The sequence below is a fragment of the Anopheles coluzzii genome, chromosome 2 (genome assembly GCF_943734685.1).
Source record: "Anopheles coluzzii chromosome 2, AcolN3, whole genome shotgun sequence".
Lineage (NCBI taxonomy): Eukaryota > Metazoa > Arthropoda > Insecta > Diptera > Culicidae > Anopheles > Anopheles coluzzii.
In genome coordinates this window covers 86,839,370-86,857,762 of record NC_064670.1, presented here as the reverse complement: position 1 = coordinate 86,857,762, position 18,393 = coordinate 86,839,370, and the positions used below count along the sequence as shown (strand labels likewise).

At 41.0% G+C, this 18,393-nt stretch overlaps 3 protein-coding genes across 3 annotated transcripts; 1 reads left to right on the top strand and 2 right to left on the bottom strand.

The window, feature by feature from the left end:
* Nucleotides 1–1,893: 1,893 nt before the first annotated feature.
* Nucleotides 1,894–3,799, bottom strand: LOC120951477 (uncharacterized). Its single transcript, XM_040370237.2, has 4 exons — nucleotides 3,613–3,799; nucleotides 2,688–3,424; nucleotides 2,547–2,599; nucleotides 1,894–2,412 (listed from the first exon to the last, which is right to left on the bottom strand). The coding sequence occupies exons 2-4, from the start codon at nucleotides 3,418–3,420 to the stop codon at nucleotides 2,008–2,010; spliced, it is 1,191 nt and encodes a 396-aa protein (XP_040226171.2). The 5' UTR covers nucleotides 3,421–3,424; nucleotides 3,613–3,799; the 3' UTR covers nucleotides 1,894–2,007.
* Nucleotides 3,800–4,862: 1,063 nt separating this feature from the next.
* LOC120952398 (uncharacterized) lies at nucleotides 4,863–6,845 on the bottom strand. Its single transcript, XM_040371701.2, has 6 exons — nucleotides 6,629–6,845; nucleotides 6,111–6,534; nucleotides 5,972–6,045; nucleotides 5,658–5,886; nucleotides 5,481–5,566; nucleotides 4,863–5,281 (listed from the first exon to the last, which is right to left on the bottom strand). Exons 2-6 carry the CDS (start codon nucleotides 6,484–6,486, stop codon nucleotides 4,889–4,891), a joined length of 1,158 nt encoding a protein of 385 aa, XP_040227635.2. The 5' UTR covers nucleotides 6,487–6,534; nucleotides 6,629–6,845; the 3' UTR covers nucleotides 4,863–4,888.
* Nucleotides 6,846–10,171: 3,326 nt separating this feature from the next.
* Nucleotides 10,172–13,185, top strand: LOC120952341 (vitellogenin-3-like). Its single transcript, XM_040371623.2, has 6 exons — nucleotides 10,172–10,284; nucleotides 11,574–11,824; nucleotides 11,906–12,304; nucleotides 12,376–12,610; nucleotides 12,674–12,711; nucleotides 12,787–13,185. The coding sequence occupies exons 2-6, from the start codon at nucleotides 11,578–11,580 to the stop codon at nucleotides 12,999–13,001; spliced, it is 1,134 nt and encodes a 377-aa protein (XP_040227557.1). The 5' UTR covers nucleotides 10,172–10,284; nucleotides 11,574–11,577; the 3' UTR covers nucleotides 13,002–13,185.
* Nucleotides 13,186–18,393: the final 5,208 nt, after the last annotated feature.

Genomic DNA, 18,393 nt, shown 5'->3' with positions numbered 1-18,393 from the left:
AAAATACGAAACAACGAGGCAGACGAGTGTAATTATGGCAGTTTTGCACGGTTGTTTACATCGACTAACGTGTATGGTTTAGGCCCGTGTCTGTGCTCCATCGCATGCGATTTTATCGCACGTGCTGTCAAACGCCTTTTCGTATGATATTGCGATTATTTGGATGATATTAATAATATAACGATTATGAAAAATTAAGTTGAGATTGTTCCTACAAAACACCACACATTTAGTTTGACAGATAAAATCGGATGCGGCGTCCGACGAAATCAAAAAATTTTGATTCCGTCGTACGACGAAATCGCACGTCCGACGTTATCTGTCAAATCTCATACAAAATTTTGACAGGCCTTCCGATAAAATCGCATCCGATGGAGCACAGACACGGGCCTTAGGCCGCACTTGTTTTTTACCGAATAACATGATGGCACATGGACAAGACAAAGAATATAACTATCAATCATCCGTCCATCTTTTATGAAAATAAAGATCAATAATAGTTTGATTCATAGTTTTTCCCTATATATACGGAGCAAACAATTGTTTTTGACTTTATTGTTTAAAAAAAATACAAAAAAAAACTTCAGAGCAATAAATGAAGAAGACTATTTTTTTACTCGTAAGCTGTTTTTTAAAATGAAATCATCGCTGATATTGGGAAATTAAAGCGCTTCAGAAGACTTCCGACTATTACAACGACTCCGACGGCTCGAACTGACTCCGTCGGCTTCGACGGCCCCGACGGCCCCAACGTCTTCAACCGGTTCCGTTGGCTCCAACGACTACGACGGCTCCGTCGGCTCCAACGACTACGACGGTTCCGACCGGCTCCGGACGGCTCCGTCGGCTCCGGACGACTCCGGACGGCTCCAACCGGCTCCGTCGGCTCCAACTGCTACGACAGCTCCGACCGGCTCCAGCTGCCGACTAGCGGCTCCGACGGCTCCAACGGCTCCGACGGCTCCGGACGGCTCCGACGGCTCCAACGATTCCGGGCAGCTCCAACGGCTCCAACGGCTCCAACGGCCCCGACGGCTCCGGACGGCTCCGACGGCTCCGACGGCTCCAGCTGCCGACTAGCGGCTCCGGGCGGCTCCGGACGGCTCCGACGGCTCCGACGGCTCCGACGGCTCCGACGGCTCCGGACGGTTCCGACGGCTCCGACGGCTCCGACGGCTCCGGACGGTTCCGACGGCTCCGGACGGCTCCGGACGGCTCCGGACGGAATCGACGATTTGAATTTTTCGGAATCGGAGCCGGAGTAGCAATGCTCGGAAGCGATTCCGAGCCGTGGGTGCGATTCCGGTTACCCATCACTAGTTCAAACCTTTTTCCACAAACAACGTTGGTGCAAGTGCTGCTAAACGAAGTCTTTTTATATTCCGTTTAGGTTGAGAGCTTGAGCCGTTTAGAACCCGTTTAGTGGTCGTTTAGTAGATTGTGCAGTTTTAAATCGAACGTTTCTAGTTTTGCATTTAAATGGTTGTTTCTGTTATTTTTTTCAAAATTATATTGAATGCATGTTCTCTTTTTTTTTCGATGTATCAAAAGTACCATAGAGTTCTATTTTTGTGAACCGGTTCATTCATTTTTTTTCAAGCGAATAAAATGAGCTGTGCGGTTCTGGTTTATTTGGCGCGCCTCACCCCAGCATTCTCTAGAGTCGAATTTCCCGTTTTTCAGCCAAAATAATGTTTATAAATGGGTGATTTAATTGAAGTTATATTGGGTAATTTTAACTCTTAACACAAGATCATTACAGATTGAGCTAAACCAACTGAGAAAAAAATGCTTGCATTGTGTTTCGAGAACCTGTGTTTCGCGCGCGGAATGCATAGTAGTGTGTAGCAAAACTCTCGTCGAAGCTCGGTACGGTTGACGCGTTGTTCATAATTAAAAAAAGTTTCGTAAAGTTAGTATTTATTGTATGTATTGTGTTACATAAGTGTAATGAAATAAATTAAAAGTAAACACAAATACATCCTATATATATGTTTACATTGATTATTATTCCCTTTGCTTAGTTATAAGCGACCCTTCCATGCATTCCAGTTTGTTTATTAAAGTTTGTTGTGCCTCCCGCATTTCATTGATGATTTTTTGTTGGCTGGCGACAAATTGTTCCAACATTTTCTTCTGCTCGCTCACCAGTTTATCGAAGCAAGGACAATGTATGCAAATGTTTTTTGATGCAGTACAGTTGCCACCCGCTGGAACATCCACTGAATTGCCGTCTACGACAACAGCTTTAATACCGTTTATGTTAAACGTTGCAACGGAATTGCTTGCCACTGGTTTCCTGTTGTTCACAGTATGCGCATTGGTTCCTACACTACGCGAGTCGTCTGCTTGGATCTGTTTTTTCCTGGTTGTGGATGGAAAGGTGTGGAGGGGGCTGCTTCCAAGCGGATCCTGAAACGAAAACGAATTCAATAATGGACGCTTGCTATGTAGTTGAAACGATTGAAGCTCGATGGTGGGGAAAAGATACAAATAATTGTGGGTATGCAAATTGTTTCCTGATTATTATTCACTTGTTGCTGTACCTCTGTGTATTCGCCCTCAGATGCTGCATAATCTTGTATTGCTCCATTTGTAACTGCAATGAAAGAAAAAAACCAACATAAGAAACTACTCGTTTCTTCAGTCCTATTATCATTTAACGAGATGCCCAATTCGATACTTACCAGAATCTAGGTATGCTCCTGATTCCGTCCCATGTGGACGTCTAATACCGGTATGAGCGCTGTTAGAAGGTTCAAATTTTTCTTTGAAATCACCACTGCCGTAAGTTAGCTGAGTTTCGCCAATGTCAATGTGATCTGTTAACTGTGCATCATCGTCACTGCTGTTGCCGTATTCCTGCTTGATAAATACTGTGCTTTCGTTCGCTACAAGACAGTCTTTTATGGCAAGGGATTCTTTTCTGGTCGCATTACAATTAGAATCATTCTTGTGCTGAATGGTACTGTTCGGTTTGGAAACGGGCTGCATGCTTTTATATAACTTCTTCTGCAAGTCTTTCAACTCACGTTGAACGGCGCATGGACTCACACGTATATGGTACTGTTCCCACACCTTCTGGGTCAGTTGCTTCGGCCTCAGTGTGCTGTCCTCTTCAAACCACTGGCGAATACTTTGCGCAACGTCGTCTGATAACGCTTTAGCATTGTGTCCTCCACGTTCTGCGGAAAACACTTGGCCGGTTCTTCTGTACTGCTTCAGGATGTAGTACACGGTGTAGATGTTGATGTTAAGCATGTTGCTGATCATTTTTGCACCGAATCCTTTCAAATATGCATTAACGATTCGTTCTCTATCCTTATCGCTTGTTTGCTTTTTCGTGGTTCCAGTCTTTTTGCCTCTCGAACTGCGGCTAGCAGAACCGGCGGTCGCTGGTTGTTTTTTGCACGATTCCATATTTCTGAAAAAGATGCGAACAGCATATAATTCGATTTGTTGTGGATGTAGCGCAATAATTATTTTGCAGTGAACTATTAGCCAAAAGCCATAGCTCACTTTTTTAAGCGCAAAAGCAAGAGAAAAAAACATCAAGTTGCTGTGATCGGACACTTTGCTGAACTACTTCTTCCGGTAAGTTCAAAACTGTACCTAGTTATTGGACAATTTTTTGATCACTGATTAGTAAGAATACAATTTTTTCACGCACGCAAATAACATCTGACTGATCACATTAGATTGTTCATGTTTAACATATTTATTTATTAATTTATTCCGTTGTTTCAAATCGTGATTGTTTGTATCGTAGTAAACAAAGCCATCGACAGCTGTTCTGTGATTGGGGCCTTATTACACTAAAGCAAAAGGCCTTTTTCACACTGCACAATACTGAAGCAGCGTTGACACGAATCATAATAATTTGCTTCATTTAAAAAAATGAGAAACTTTAATTTAAATACAGTGGAGCGCCGTTTATCCGGGTACCTTTTATCCGGCTTTCCGTTTATCCGTGCTGTTGAGAAATGACAGTTCAATACAAAGGTGACATTGCGTTCTGTAGAGGGAATTGAAAAAGCGATTATAAGAGCACATTGTCTTAGCAAAAAACATTATAATTCATGGTATATTTCAAATATTCTCAGTGGAAAAACATGAATTTAATAAAAACTGGGTTATTTTTATCAAAAAATAAGAAAATTTTCCAAAACCTAATGAGGAATTGATGATAAAATATATCATTTGACTCATTATCCGTGTTATTTGCTTATCCGTGTGATGTCAAGTCCCGAGAAGCCCGGATAAACGGCACTCCACTGTACATACAGTGAACCCTCTCTTATTTGAGAGGCGATGGGACTGTCGAATAAGAGGGGTTTTCAAATTACAGAGATTGAAAGTGAATGAAAGGTCCATACAAGACAAGAAAGAGACAGAACATTTAGTATGCAGCCTTAACTGTTGCTATAGGAAACTGCGAACAGAATCGCTAATTTGAGCATACATCTTTCAATAACTATGGCAACACCATACTCAAATAAGAGGGACACAGATTTCAGAGGTTTTCCAAATTAGAGGAACAAAAATGTACTGGAAATCAAGGGACTGTGCAAAATGTTCAAATAAGAGAGGTTTTTGAAATTGGAGAGGTGTCAAATAAGAGAGGGTTCACTGTATTTCTAGTTTGGTTTTATTGTTTTAATAGGTGTCGTAGTTCGAGAGTCTCGAAAGCCAGCATAGAAAAAGAAGAATATATTAAAATATAAAACATTTACGTTGAATTTATTAGAGCAATTTTACAGCACATAAATTGCGTCAAAATGTACAAGCGGTTTAAATCAAATCGGAATAATTCGGCGATGAAATAAAAAAAAAAATCCATAAAATAAGCTTACAAAACTAACTGCTGTTTAACATAGCGCACATCTTGTTATGTTTTGCATATTTTTCGCTCGGGATATTTGTTTGCCATTTCGGCATTTGCAGCCGCGATGAGGTCCATGATGCCTTTAACGGTTTTTCTTCGTATCGCTTCGTCGTATTCCTTCAGATGCTGATTCACATAGCGTCCATAGTCAATGGGCATACCAACGTTGGCCATTTTGTCTAACACTTTTGACATGGAGCGCACAATTCGCAAGATTTCTGCACTATTCGAATCGTCAGAACAAGTACTGTCCACCGCGTCTTCCTTCATCGGCGTTCTTTTCTTCGGAGAACGGGTCTCATTCTGCAATAAGTATTCTTCTTCTTCCATGTGTTCACTTTCGTAATGTTCCTCGGAAGCCCGAGGGTCGTCAATGTACTCAGCGACAGAGGTGTCCTACAATTAAATTTTACTTTGTTAATTAGTTTAAGAAATGCTACAGCAAGAACAGAAATTAATTCATATACATTGTCACAACTTATACAGCAGTGAATCCCATTCTTTGGAATTTTAAATAATCATTAAATAAAATATAATTGATGTATATTACAAAAAATAAAACAAAATATAGATGAATAAATAAAAAAGTGTTTACCTCGATGGCATCCGGTTGATATCCGTTATCTGTTGAGTTGAGCATAAAACTCAATGCATCATAGGCGAACCAATTTGGTCTATGACCTAAAAGAAATAACAATAACCTCATAGATATTATTAATCGAAACGCTAACAGGCTTGAAGAAATGCTTAAGGATATAACTGATCCGGGTACCTCGATCTTTTAGGTGCAGTGCTTTGTAATGTCGAAACGATCCTAGAACCGATGACCATTTGGCTTTAACAATTTCTAATGGGATTCCTGTTTTTCCAACCACACGACTCCAGGCTTTATCTTTGTTCGCTTTGCTTCTGTAACCCTCATGTTTTTTGTCCCATATAGACGGCTCTTTTTCGATTCTTCTGATCAAATCGATTGTCTTCTTTTCACTCATCGGAATCATCTGGCAATGAGATGTATTGTTACAATTAGGTTTTGGAATCGATTCCTCTTCTTTCAACACTCAATTCTATCGATGGTTGACTTACATTTTTCTTGAATTTTTTTTCTTCCATGTTTGTTTGGTGAGCTTCAATTATCATTTTCTTCCTTCTTACTTCATCTGAAATGTGAAATTAAACCATTGAATCGTCTGATTTGATAGCCGTGTTAGCTAGATGGACGTACCGTCGTGTTTATCTGTCAAATGTTTGACCATTTTACGGTTCTCGTAGTTATGTGCCACTAACTTCGTCGGTGTGGCGTCGTGGTTCCTTGCCATCTGTTTTATGTGTGGATTCCGGTTTTCTGTAGGAATTTTTCGGATTCCGGTTTTCTGTAGCACCGGCATCGCCGCCATACCAACATGCCTGTTTGCAATATGTTTAGGGTGAACAACTTTTTGGTTGTCGGTTTGATAACACATTATTTTCCGAATCTTTTTGGGACGTGATAATAAATTGGGATCTTCGATTTCCGTATCGTCGACGAATTGATTGTCAGAATCATCATTTCCCTCCACTTTCACAAACTCTATTAGGGGATCATCCAAATATTCTTCCATATTTCAAAAAGGGTTGTTTTGATGATATTCAAATATATGTTATATGGTCTGAAAACCACAAGCGATACAAGTCCATGAATAGATAAGATGCGGCAGAATGAAAAATGCTTTCACTACTTACAGCAAAAGCCTATTTTCCTACCTTAACCAATTTTAGTGCGAAAAAAATGATTCATGAGTAGAATGAATCTAGGTTCAACAGTAATGACACGAAAGGACCACAGTCACGTTTTAGATAAGTACTAATCCCTAAAATACTATTTAAAACAGTTAAAAAACTATCGCGAGTTGAGAATTTCTGCAGAACAAACGTAAACAGCTTTTTGTTTTGATTCCTCAATCGATGCTCAGTGCGCAGGTGACAATCAGAGCTACATATTCATCGGAACAGGTAGGCTCATAGATGCTGCCTTGCAAAGCACCGATAGCATATTTGACAGTAGGGAGCAACAAAGCCGCAGGCCGCTGCTACCCAAGTGATATTTGCTCGTTGTTTTCCCATATCTGCTCGATTAGTACTCGATACGCCTGAAATTGTGGATTAGTTTGTGATCAAGTGTGTTGAAAGTGCTAAGATTTGGTAAGTTCGTGAATTAGACTCTTCTACCGATTGACGATGCCGTCGAGCTCTTTTTATATTCTTAGCTTTGATTTTTAATGAAAAACAAAAGCTAATTTTGTATGACGTTGTTTTATAAAAAAAAAAAAGATATTATTCAAGTATAAGATCCCAAGTGCCAAATCCACTAAACGACCACTAAACGGCTTCTAAACGACTCAAGTTCTCTACCTAAACGGAATACAGAAAGACTTCGTTTAGCAGACGGCAAACGACGACTCATGCATTCTAAAAATAGCAAAAAAGCCGGTGGCGCTTTCTGTTGGTGGGATAACCCAACCAGTTGAGCTTCATCGCTTGGAGGAGAGCTTTCTCATTTCCTCTGTACTATTGTACGGTTTCGCATGAAAGTTATGCATCGCTAGAACTAGAACGGCGATACGATTGTTTAAATACTAAACTCCAACGGAAACCACCAGCACTGAAGCAAGTGAGATTTGAGTAATGGTCGTTGGTGTTGATATCCATGTATCTGACCACACGACCATTCATATAGACTTTTGCTCGGAAAGTTAGAAGGCTATATTGGCCATGATAAGATGAAACTTGTCGAAACACAGTGCAAGAAAAGGATAGCAATATAATGATGAGTTGTAATACGCCATCTATTGATCAAACCATTGAAGCTGTGGAGCTTTCATTTTTTTTCTATGGATATTCAATTTTCCAGTCGTTCTAAACGACTCAAGCTCTCAACCTAAACGGAATATAGAACGTCTTCGTTTAGCAGACGGCAAACGACTCATGCAATTTAAAAATAGCAAAAAAATCTGGTGGTGCTATCTGTTTGTGGGATACCCAACTTCCTCGCTTGGAGGAGAGCTTTCTCATTTCCTCTGTACTGTTGTATGGTTTTGCATTGAAGTTATGCACCGTTAGAACTACAACGGCGATACGATTGTTTAAATACTAAACTCCAATGAAAACCACCAGCACTGAAAAGCAAATGAGATTCGAGTAATGGTTGTATACCCACGTATCTGACCACACGACCATTCATACAGATTTTTGCTCGGAAAGCTAGAAGGCTATATAGATCATGATTAGATGAAACTTGTCGAAACACATTTCAAGAAAAAGACAGCTATATAATGATGAGTTATAATACGCCATCTATTGTGCAAACCAATGAAGCTATGGAGAAATCTTTTTTTTCTATGGATATTTGATTTTCCAGTCGTTTAAGCTTAATCTGTGGCGCTTGGGATAACTTCAATGCCAAACCATACAACATTACAGAAGGAAGGAGAAAGCTCTCAAAGCTAGTGGATTTGTGGCACTTGGGGAAAATCACTAATCAACAACTACAATCACAGTTCTCCTTCTTCCTTCATTGGCACAACAATCGTTGTCGATCAAGGCATGCCTGTACCCACTACTAGTGAAGATAACTTAGCTTTCAGTGACTTATTGTTATCATAGCAAGATTCTCAGTCTTACGTACTGGGGCACGGTCTATTCGGGACTTGAACCCATGACGGGCATGTTGTTAAGTCGTACGAGTTGACGACTGTACCACCAGATCGGACCTATCCAGACCGGCCGACTCGACTGTACTACCAGACCGGACAATCACAGTCACCAAGCAAAAAAAAAATAATAATAATAATTTTAATGCATCCGAATGTGCCCGCTATAAAGTTAATAAACAGGAGGAAATACCTTGAGAAAGTTATAAATCGTTAGCACAAGAAATGCTATAACAATACGGCGAGTAATTTTTGGTATTTGATCTTATTGATGTAAAAATACAAAAATACAAAGGTGTTTAGGAATATGTTTAAATTCCAATTTATTTCAGTCTCGGGTTGCGACACGTTGCGGCAACATTTGTTCAATGGCAACATTGTCCAATTTTTCTTTTTATTTAAAAGAATATGCACCTGAACCTTTACGTTAACCTTAAACATAAACCTATATTAAAAATATTCTCTTTAATGTCTCGTCTTCAATTTTCAACCTTCAATTTTTCATAGCTAAACAAGGACAGAAAATTAATGTTTGAAAATTCTGAAAAACTGAATTTAAAGAAAACAATAAACATAAAATAAATAATATGATACATTACTTTGATAATGTTATAACAAGCATATGCTATTGTTGAGAGGGTGGTACACAGCATTACCAAATATTCATAACACTTAGAAAGTGCTTGCTATCGCTGAAAAATATAACTTCCTTTGCTTACGGTTAGCGTTTGTGAAGGTCAAGAGAAGTCCCGCACAATTGGCAAATGCTCTCGAAAAGCGGTCCAAACTCGACGTAATGAGCGTTCACAAAAAAGGCCTACGCCTGCTGAATATTCATCAGTAAACATTCAAATTTGTCTGTGATCGATACTGTGGACGGTGTTTGCCATGCACGAAGAATATACACTGGTTCACAGATTGTGAAACGGCCCAGCAGTTGTACATATTTGTGATGAGTAAGTATCGTAAAATAAATGCAATAATCAATCAAAATCATCGCTCAACATTGAACTTCCGTTTGAGTGTGTCGTATTTAAAGTATGGCCGTTTTTTTTTATCGATCGATCTACGATCGCCAATGAACGGTATGTCCTGTGACCTAAGCTTTCTTTCTTCCGTTATGATGATTGGACTTGTCACAAAGCAAAGGTGGTTTACCTCCCAGCATCAATAAGTTCTGTTATCCTTGAACCGGTAGCACGGTAGTATCGGCCGCATCGGAAGCATGATGACATTGGCCGTGCACAGTCTGTCCGCAAAGCCGATGGTTTTTGTTTTAGCTGTTTTTTCTTCTTCTCATTGCACACGCACGTGCCTTTTTGCGGAGTGATTTACGGATGCGTATAGTGGTCGCGTCGATCGTCATCTCTCCATCGCCAGCGGCCATCGCAAAACTGCATGGCGTCAACAAGCCGCACGCTCCAGCATCAGAATGAATCAACATGCGCAACCGGCCCCATCTCAGGTGTGGTGAAGGTGTGCGGGAGTCAGCCAGCGAATGGGGGGGGGGGGGGGGGGGGTGTAGTATAGCCCGCCAGCCACACTACACACTGCATTACGTGGATATAAAATTATAATTTTTCTCAGATCACAGATTAGTTCGATTTGTTTCGTCGAGTGAAGCTGATCTCTGAAAGCACGCGTGTGTTCGGCATAAAGTGTCTGTCTGTTACAGTTACTGTGTGTGTGTGCTGGCTGGTGGAAAACGTGGTAGGAATACTAAGCTGCGCATAATGTTTTAGAGCAGATGATGGTAGTAGAAAGGATTAATGTGGCAAAATGGTGAAGTGTACACGATTGGCTGAATGTGTTTGTGGCGAGACAACGGTTAGAACTGTTGCATTCGCAGTAGAAAGATTGATATAGTAGCTTCAATTTCTATACCATATTTTTGAACATGAAGGAGCATTTTTAATATTTTTTCAGTTGATACGAATGTACCTGTAACATTCTTACTTTCACAGGAGTTGGTAGCTGTTTAATGAATTTCCATTTAATTGCTTTATATTGATGACGCTCATAGGTCATGAATTTTTCATCTACTGTCATTAATATGTATATTGTCTTGAATAAAATTAATGTCCATTGTGACAGCTTTATGCTTGAATCAAGATCACGATCTCCTAATAGTCGATCATAAAAAAGTAATTGCCATAAATGCGTTCAAACCTCGGCAACAATGTTTTGATGAAAAACGTTTTAATTTAAACAATGATGTGTGCATACAGTGACACTGGTATAAAAGAGAACTCAAAGGACCAGATTAAAAATTTCCACTTCCTCTATAAAAGAGGTTCAAACTTCCATAAAAAAAAATTATATTTCATTTTATTTCAGTTTAAAAAAAGAAAATCATAATCATTTAATGAGTAGATGTAAGGATCGTAAAAATTTAAGGTACTTTCTACGTGTACGTGGTTCTACGTGTATATCATACACCTTGACTATAATAAGGTTAATAATTATGTAAAACAATGAGCTATGTTAAATTACACAGAAGATTTATTACAACATTTTTCAAGATAGCTTTATCGTGAATGGTTCAATCGTTCGTTCGTGAATGGCCTGAAGTGATAATTTAAAATAATTGATCTTAATCAGTAGTCATTTCCACTAGCGTCATCCGTTCTAATGGGTAAACAGAAAAGGATTAGTATTCAATTATTCAAATGTTGATCTTTCAAGTACCGTAAAGCATTTTATTTAAACGCATTAAATGCGTCTTTTCTCTCATATCCACTTCCTGGTTCTCGTTCTAATGATTTGTGAGTTCTTTTTTATGTTTGCATCATTTAGCGTAACGGTACATGCGTTGTTGTAAATTCCCATGTTAGTCATAGGCATCAAAACAAACCGAGGGAAAGTGGAAACAATGCATCAAACAACACTAATTTCCCTTACTCTCTTACTCCTATTGCGATTTGTGTTTTTTTTTTCTCAACTATTCTATGCTATGCAATTCCCACGCCCGTTTGTTATCTGCGACCTGCAACCCGTAGCAAGATGGGCAAGCGGATGATCGTGTCGATCGTACTGATCGGATGCTTTTGCGCTCTGGAAGTGCACCCCTTTGACTTCGGTGGGTTGGTGAAAAAGACGGGAGACGTCGCAAAGGTGGCAGCCAAAACGGCGAAAGGCATTGCTGAGAGTATACCGCAAATATTCTCTCCGGAGCAGCTGCTGGAATTTAGTAAGCAATCGATCATTGGTCTACCGGCGGAAGCGATCGCTGCAACGATCAATCAAATATGTAAGTACACCCGCCAGAGGAGGATGGTAGCATTGATTTTTGCACTACGCTACTATGGAGCTTTCATTCCATCCTACTAAGGTTCGGTGGCACTACTCTCCAATGCAACTGCGTCCGAGAATGAAGTCAATATAACGGACATGAACTACATACTGATGACGGAAGACAACAACGTTACCATACCGTTGCTGGAATCGGACGATCTGTGGAAGAACGAACTGTTCAACAAATCATACGATACGGTCATTTTGGTGACCGGATGGACGTCGAACGTGAACGAGCCGAATCGGGCAATCGATACGATCTACAACGCGTATAAGGCACGTGGCGGGTACAACTTTGTCGTTATCGATACGGCCGAGTATGTGGACACACTGTACACCTGGTCCGCATTCAATACGAACGATCTTGGCGAAGGTTTGGCGGATGGGCTGAAGGGACTGATCAAGTACGTGCCACTGGAGAAGATTCACCTGATAGGTAGGTAGCTGGGCAGTGCTAGTGCTTTCAGTACGCGCGCGTCGCTATAACTTCATTCCGAAACTTGCTAGGCCACAGCTTGGGCGCACACATCGTTGGAGGTGCTGGGCGATACTTTCAGTATAAAACCAACAAATCGATACCACGTATCACCGGTCTTGATCCGGCCAATCCATGCTTCAATGAGGGTGAATCGCTGAGTGGCATACAGCGGGGTGATGCCGATTTCGTGGACATTATTCATACCAATGCGAAGGTGCTGGGCAAGCGTGATCCAATCGGCGATGCAGATTTTTATCCCAACGGGTAAGATATTCTTCATTGAATCGTTGCAATCGTGCGCTATATCTTGTATTTTATCTTCTTTAGCGTCGTTTCCGTCCAACCGGGATGTCTAGATCCGGCATGTACGTATACGTTTTAGATGATTGGTGTAGAAAAAAGAGTATATTAAACAGATATCTTTTTTTCTTCCACTCTAGGTTCTCATAAGCGTGCCTGGGAGCTGTATGCCGAGACGGTGTATCCCGAAACGGAAAAGAGCCTGTTGGCGGTGAAGTGCAACTCCCTTCTCTCGCTTAACACTGGCGGTTGTGTGAGCAATCCAATTCCACTTGGCTTTGCCTGCCCCAAAACGGCCAAAGGAAACTTTTTCCTAAAGACGAACGATAAATCACCATTCGCAATGGCATCGTAGTGCCAACTAACGGTCGATATGAGCTTAGTTGGTGAAAGGCGTTATGTTGTTTGTTTTGAGGCTGTCTAGGAAGTTGTGGAATGTAATTTGTTGATTGTCGAAACGTTGAACAGAAATGTAAAATGTGTTTGATTAGCTTGAATGTAAGCATAAGGTAATTGAAATAAATTGAGTTTGCAAAGAAGCATGATGCATTGTGTGCATTGTGTTATACAGAAGGATGAAACTTTTTTCAACTGACTTATTTAATTTTTTGGCTTTTAACGATTGACTGTTTTGTTTGTGAAGTGGACACAGCTATTTTTTTTGTGCTACAAAGGAGAAGATGTTTGGGTTTGAGTGAATGGAGTAAAACATTTCCTAAATGTGCAATAAAGTGTATAAAAATATTGTTTTTTTTTTTTTCAAATATTTTAGATTTATTCAATATTCACTCTTTTCATCATTAATATCCACTGAAGGTGTTTTTTTATTTCCCAGCTAGTGTTTAGGTTTATTTTATTTTTAATATTTCTGTTTGTTGATTTGTTCTGTGTCCAGCGTCTTGCCCAATATAGACCAGAAAAATGTAATAACATCAACATACCGATCAAACTAAATCTAAATAATTTACGAGATCTTTTTCAGATCTGTGCGGTAATCTCATACACTCGAGATCTGTGCGGTAATCTCATACACTCATCTATTATGTTTTGAAACTATTCCAGTCCCGTTACTAATACAAATCGAAATTAGTTTAGGTTTTTTAGTTTATGTATTATTTTTGGGTAATCAAATGCGGCTCTCGTACAGGGTACTACACACTTCTAGTGATGGGTAAAGTTGGCACAAATCCGGATTCCACTCCAATCCAACTCCGATAATTTCGGAATCGACTCCAGAAGGTAGATCCTCCCAGAATTATCCCGAGTCGTTTGGAATCGTCCGGAATCTCCCGGAATCATCCGGAATCGGTCGGAATCTCCCGGAGTCCTCTGGAGTCGTTCGGAGAGGGAGTCATCTGGAGTTTTTCGGAGTCATCCTGAGTTGTTCGGAGTCGTTAGGAGTCGGAATCGGCTGGAGTCGTCCTGTATATGTTAGGGTCGGAGTCATCCCTCGAAACAAAGGCCTGTACACAAAATGCGCGGGCAAAGTGAAAACCAAAAAATACAACGAAATGAAATGCTTGATCACAATCACATTGCACCGGACGGCTCCTGTTGACTCCGACCTACTCCGGTCGACTCTGGACGATTCCGAATGACTCCGACTCCTGTTGACTCCCGACTTCAAACGACTCCAAACGACTCCGGATGACTCCGATTCCGAACGACTCCGGGTGACTCCGGACTGCTCTGGGCGGAACTATTGGTTCGGATTTTGCTGGTGTCGGAATCAGACTAACAATAGCCGGAGTGGGATCGGAGTCGTAGGTGCGATCCAAAGATCACATCACTGCACACCAGTGATGGGAGGGTCGCCCCGAACCTACCGGAAGCCATCCGTATGCGACCCGGAGTCGTTCGGGTCGACCCGAGATGTATAAGTAGGTTCAGTAGGTACAACGAATCCGGTGGGTGCAAGTAAGCATCAGCGACATCGACCTGTTGGTGCAGCGAGTTCGGGTCGGGTCAAAGTAGGTTCAATACTCGACCCGAACAGGCTGTACACACGGGTCGGAATCGCTTAGGCACTGGTCTAATCTTGTTGCGCGCAACATTGTTGCTGGCAAAATGTATGGATTTTGACAGGTAGCGCAACTTTGTTGCCGGCCAAATTGAAACCAATTTGATTTTTTGTCTGGCAACATTTTCTATTTACCTGGGTCCCTATTATCGGGTTACTTATTTATCGGGTGTATGAAATGACACAGCAGCAGTTTGCGTTTTGTTGACATCCGCTAAATTTGGATTTTAAGCATTTATAATAAATTTTTCGGTGTATATATTATTTTTTAAACTCTATATTCAACAAGTGAATGATAAAAAAATAAACTCTGAGCTGTTAATTGACTAATCTTTAACGCTAAACAATGTCAAAGCTAAATGTTGTCAGCAACATTCATAGACCACCTCAGCGATATGTTTCCGAGCAACAATGTTGCGCGCAACAACATTAGACCGCTGCCTTATGCTTTCTCACACCTACAGAACATTCGTGGCGATCAAAATTTGTTGCACCCGCAGGTTCCTTTTGATTCCGACACCGATATAGCGTACCCGCTGCACCCACGGGTCGGATTCGATTTCGACTGGCTCGGACCCGACTCCGGATCATGGCTCACCACTACTACACACACACACACCGATGCAATCGACCATACCCACATACCGTCGGTTGAATTTTAATAAATAACAAAATAATGTCCATTAGTAACCCTTATAAACTGTGACAATTATTGCTGGTTTTAGAGACACTACCCAAGTGCCACAAATCCACTAAACGACCACTAAACGGCTTCTAAACGACTCAAGTTCTCTACCTAAACGGAATATAGAAAGACTTCGTTTAGCAGACGGCAAACGACTCATGCATTCTAAAAATAGCAAAAAAGCTGGTGGCGCTCTCTGTTGGTGGGATACCCCAACCAGTGGAACTTCATCGCTTGGAGGAGAGCTTTCTCATTTCCTCTGTACTGTTGTATGGTTTCGCATTGAAGTTATGCATCGCTAGAACTAGAACGGCGATATGATTGTTTAAATACTAAACTCCAATGAAAACCACCAGCACTGAAGCAAGTGAGATTTGAGTAATGGTCGTTGGTGTTGATACCCACGTATCTGACCACACGACCATTCATATAGATTTTTGCTCGGAAAGTTAGAAGGCTATATAGGTCATGATAAGATGAAACTTGTCGAAACACATTGCAAGAAAAGGATAGCAATATAATGATGAGTTGTGATACGCCATCTATTGATCAAACCAATGAAGCTGTGGAGCTTTCTTTTTTTTTTCTATGGATATTCAATTTTCCAGTCGTTTAAGCTTAATCTGTGGCGCTTGGGTAGTTAAAACGGCCCGGTTACAGGGCTACGCAACGTTTATTCGAGGGCATGTAAGAATTGCACTTCAATAAACCATTTTGTTTTTGGATCCTTTGTGAAAGATGTTTTTTCTGTGTGCTTATATTATTTATAACATATATTGCAGTATATTGATTTATGATTTCTTAATTCTTTTATTTAATATTTTATAGATTATATTGTGGATCGTATACCACTTGAAATACATAATTTATGTATCAAAATTCACATTGTTTGCGATAAATTTACGTAACCTTTCGGATCAGATGTTCCAAGTACAGGCGTCCCCCGAGTTACGACCCCCTCGAGTTACGACGATTCGCAGATACGACGATTTTGATTTTGACAGTTAAAAGTTGTCATTTGCAAGAAATTGATGTATTTTTTTTTGAATACCTGGGCTGATAACCGTTATACACACATTTCCAAAGATTCCAAAACTACCCTATCTTGAATATCTATATTGTGTACGGTTTTTAAAATATAATTATTACATTATCGAACATTATTTTAAATAAAATACACGATATCATAGATTCCAACTCTTCAACTTCGGTTATAAACTTTATATTCATAGATATTCGACATACGCCTTGCTTTGTGACATTTTTTTCGGTCCCAAATACAGTCGTATCTCGGGGGACACCTGTAATATAAAGAGTCCCGTGGTATCTTGACATATGCCTTACCGGACCCCGAGAATGTCTTATGCCGTACGTCGTATGACTCTCGCAAGGATAATGTATTTAGAAGGTTGATTTTTATCGCTTTTGCTGGGCGACATTGTGGGGGACATCTGTCATTCTCTGCATACAAATTTCATTACCCCGCACCAGCCCTCCCCGATTTTTATACCGGAGCCCCCGGAAGAGAAATGTCAAGTCGAGAAATGTCATTTTGCTCTGAACAACTTCACCTTGTCATTTATAACACCTTGGACTCTCGCCGATGCAGAGCAGAAATTCTCGAACTCTTTCCGCTCTTCAGCATGTTGAACAGTCTGGGCTGTCTGCACACGCATGTTTTCCCGCAAACGCAATACCCTAAATTTGCCCCAAATCATGCTCCGCCGAATACACTGCTGCAGACCTTTACTGTACACGGATATTATAGGAACTGTGAGCGTTCAAGGTGAGCGATAGCTTGAATGTTTCAGCGTGCTTTCCATGGTTAGCAGACAGCGTAGCAATTCCACTCGATGCCACTGCGATTGCAATTTTCGATTGAATGCAAGAATAGTTTCGAGCATAACCGGATTTCCGATGCCACCAGGTCAATCAAGGAAAAAACCTGTCCATTGTGTGTCTCCTCTCCGCTGGATTGTTCTGTCAAATCGTAGCTGACCACTGCTGCGGTAATTTCATCGCACTCCGTTCCTTGTTCGTTGTTCAATCGGTTCACGTTTACTAATATGTTGTCCAGCTCATCGATAGCATAAGAGTGCTCCGCGTCCACCAGGGAAAGTATTTCGGCTGCGAATAAGGCGCATTGTAGCAAGTCTGGCAGTATCTGCACAAAGTCGTCTAAATGCAGCATGGTCGGAAATATCGTCAGCGCCTTCTGCGGCTTCATTTCGCACAGATATTAATCAATGAGTCGCAGCGCTTTGAGGTTCTCGAAAGCTCGCAGTATCTGATTCTGTTCGGAGTCTTCGACGGTGTACTGGTATTGATTTTTGATTTTGATGTTTGAGTGTAAATCTTCACAAAAGTGATTCACGTTTGCGTTCTACAATAAGAGAGGATAATGTGACATTTCCTCCACCAATATAAGGGCAAATAGGTGACGCAGTGTAGTTTGGTAGGCCCAAATTGAGGTGGCAAGATGGCGTGGAGGCGTCCGCAATTAAGGCCGGGATAACGGACTGGCAGACGAAGGCGCGAGACCGTGAGCGGTTTCGGACACTCCTGAGGCAGGCCAAGACCGCAAAGCGGTTGTAGCGCCGGATAAGTAAGTAAGTAAGGTGACGCAGTGATTGAGCATTTGAAATGAGACTGCTTCATGTAAGGTCTTGAATATTTTGGTGTCGTCCTGAATTAATCCGGACAACAACAGTACACCAGGCGGCCAATAACGATATCAGTCTGGCGGGTGCGTGCGATCCACTGGTTACCCGTACCATATCACGGAAGCTGCTGCAATTCATTTTAAGCTTACCTGTATTTATTTAATCTTTATGTTATTTAGATCACTTCATAAATATTACACAACTTCACATACGTTTGGGCAATTTTCGTCTGTTAGTTGGACAAAACCATGGTTGTCGTTTTTTGTCCAACGCCTACATCGATGAATCGCTATGTGCACCGAACCCTACCAGCATTAAACGGCTTTGAAGGCAATCAGAAGGCATTTAAGGCCTTACCCAAGCGCCACAGATTAAGCTT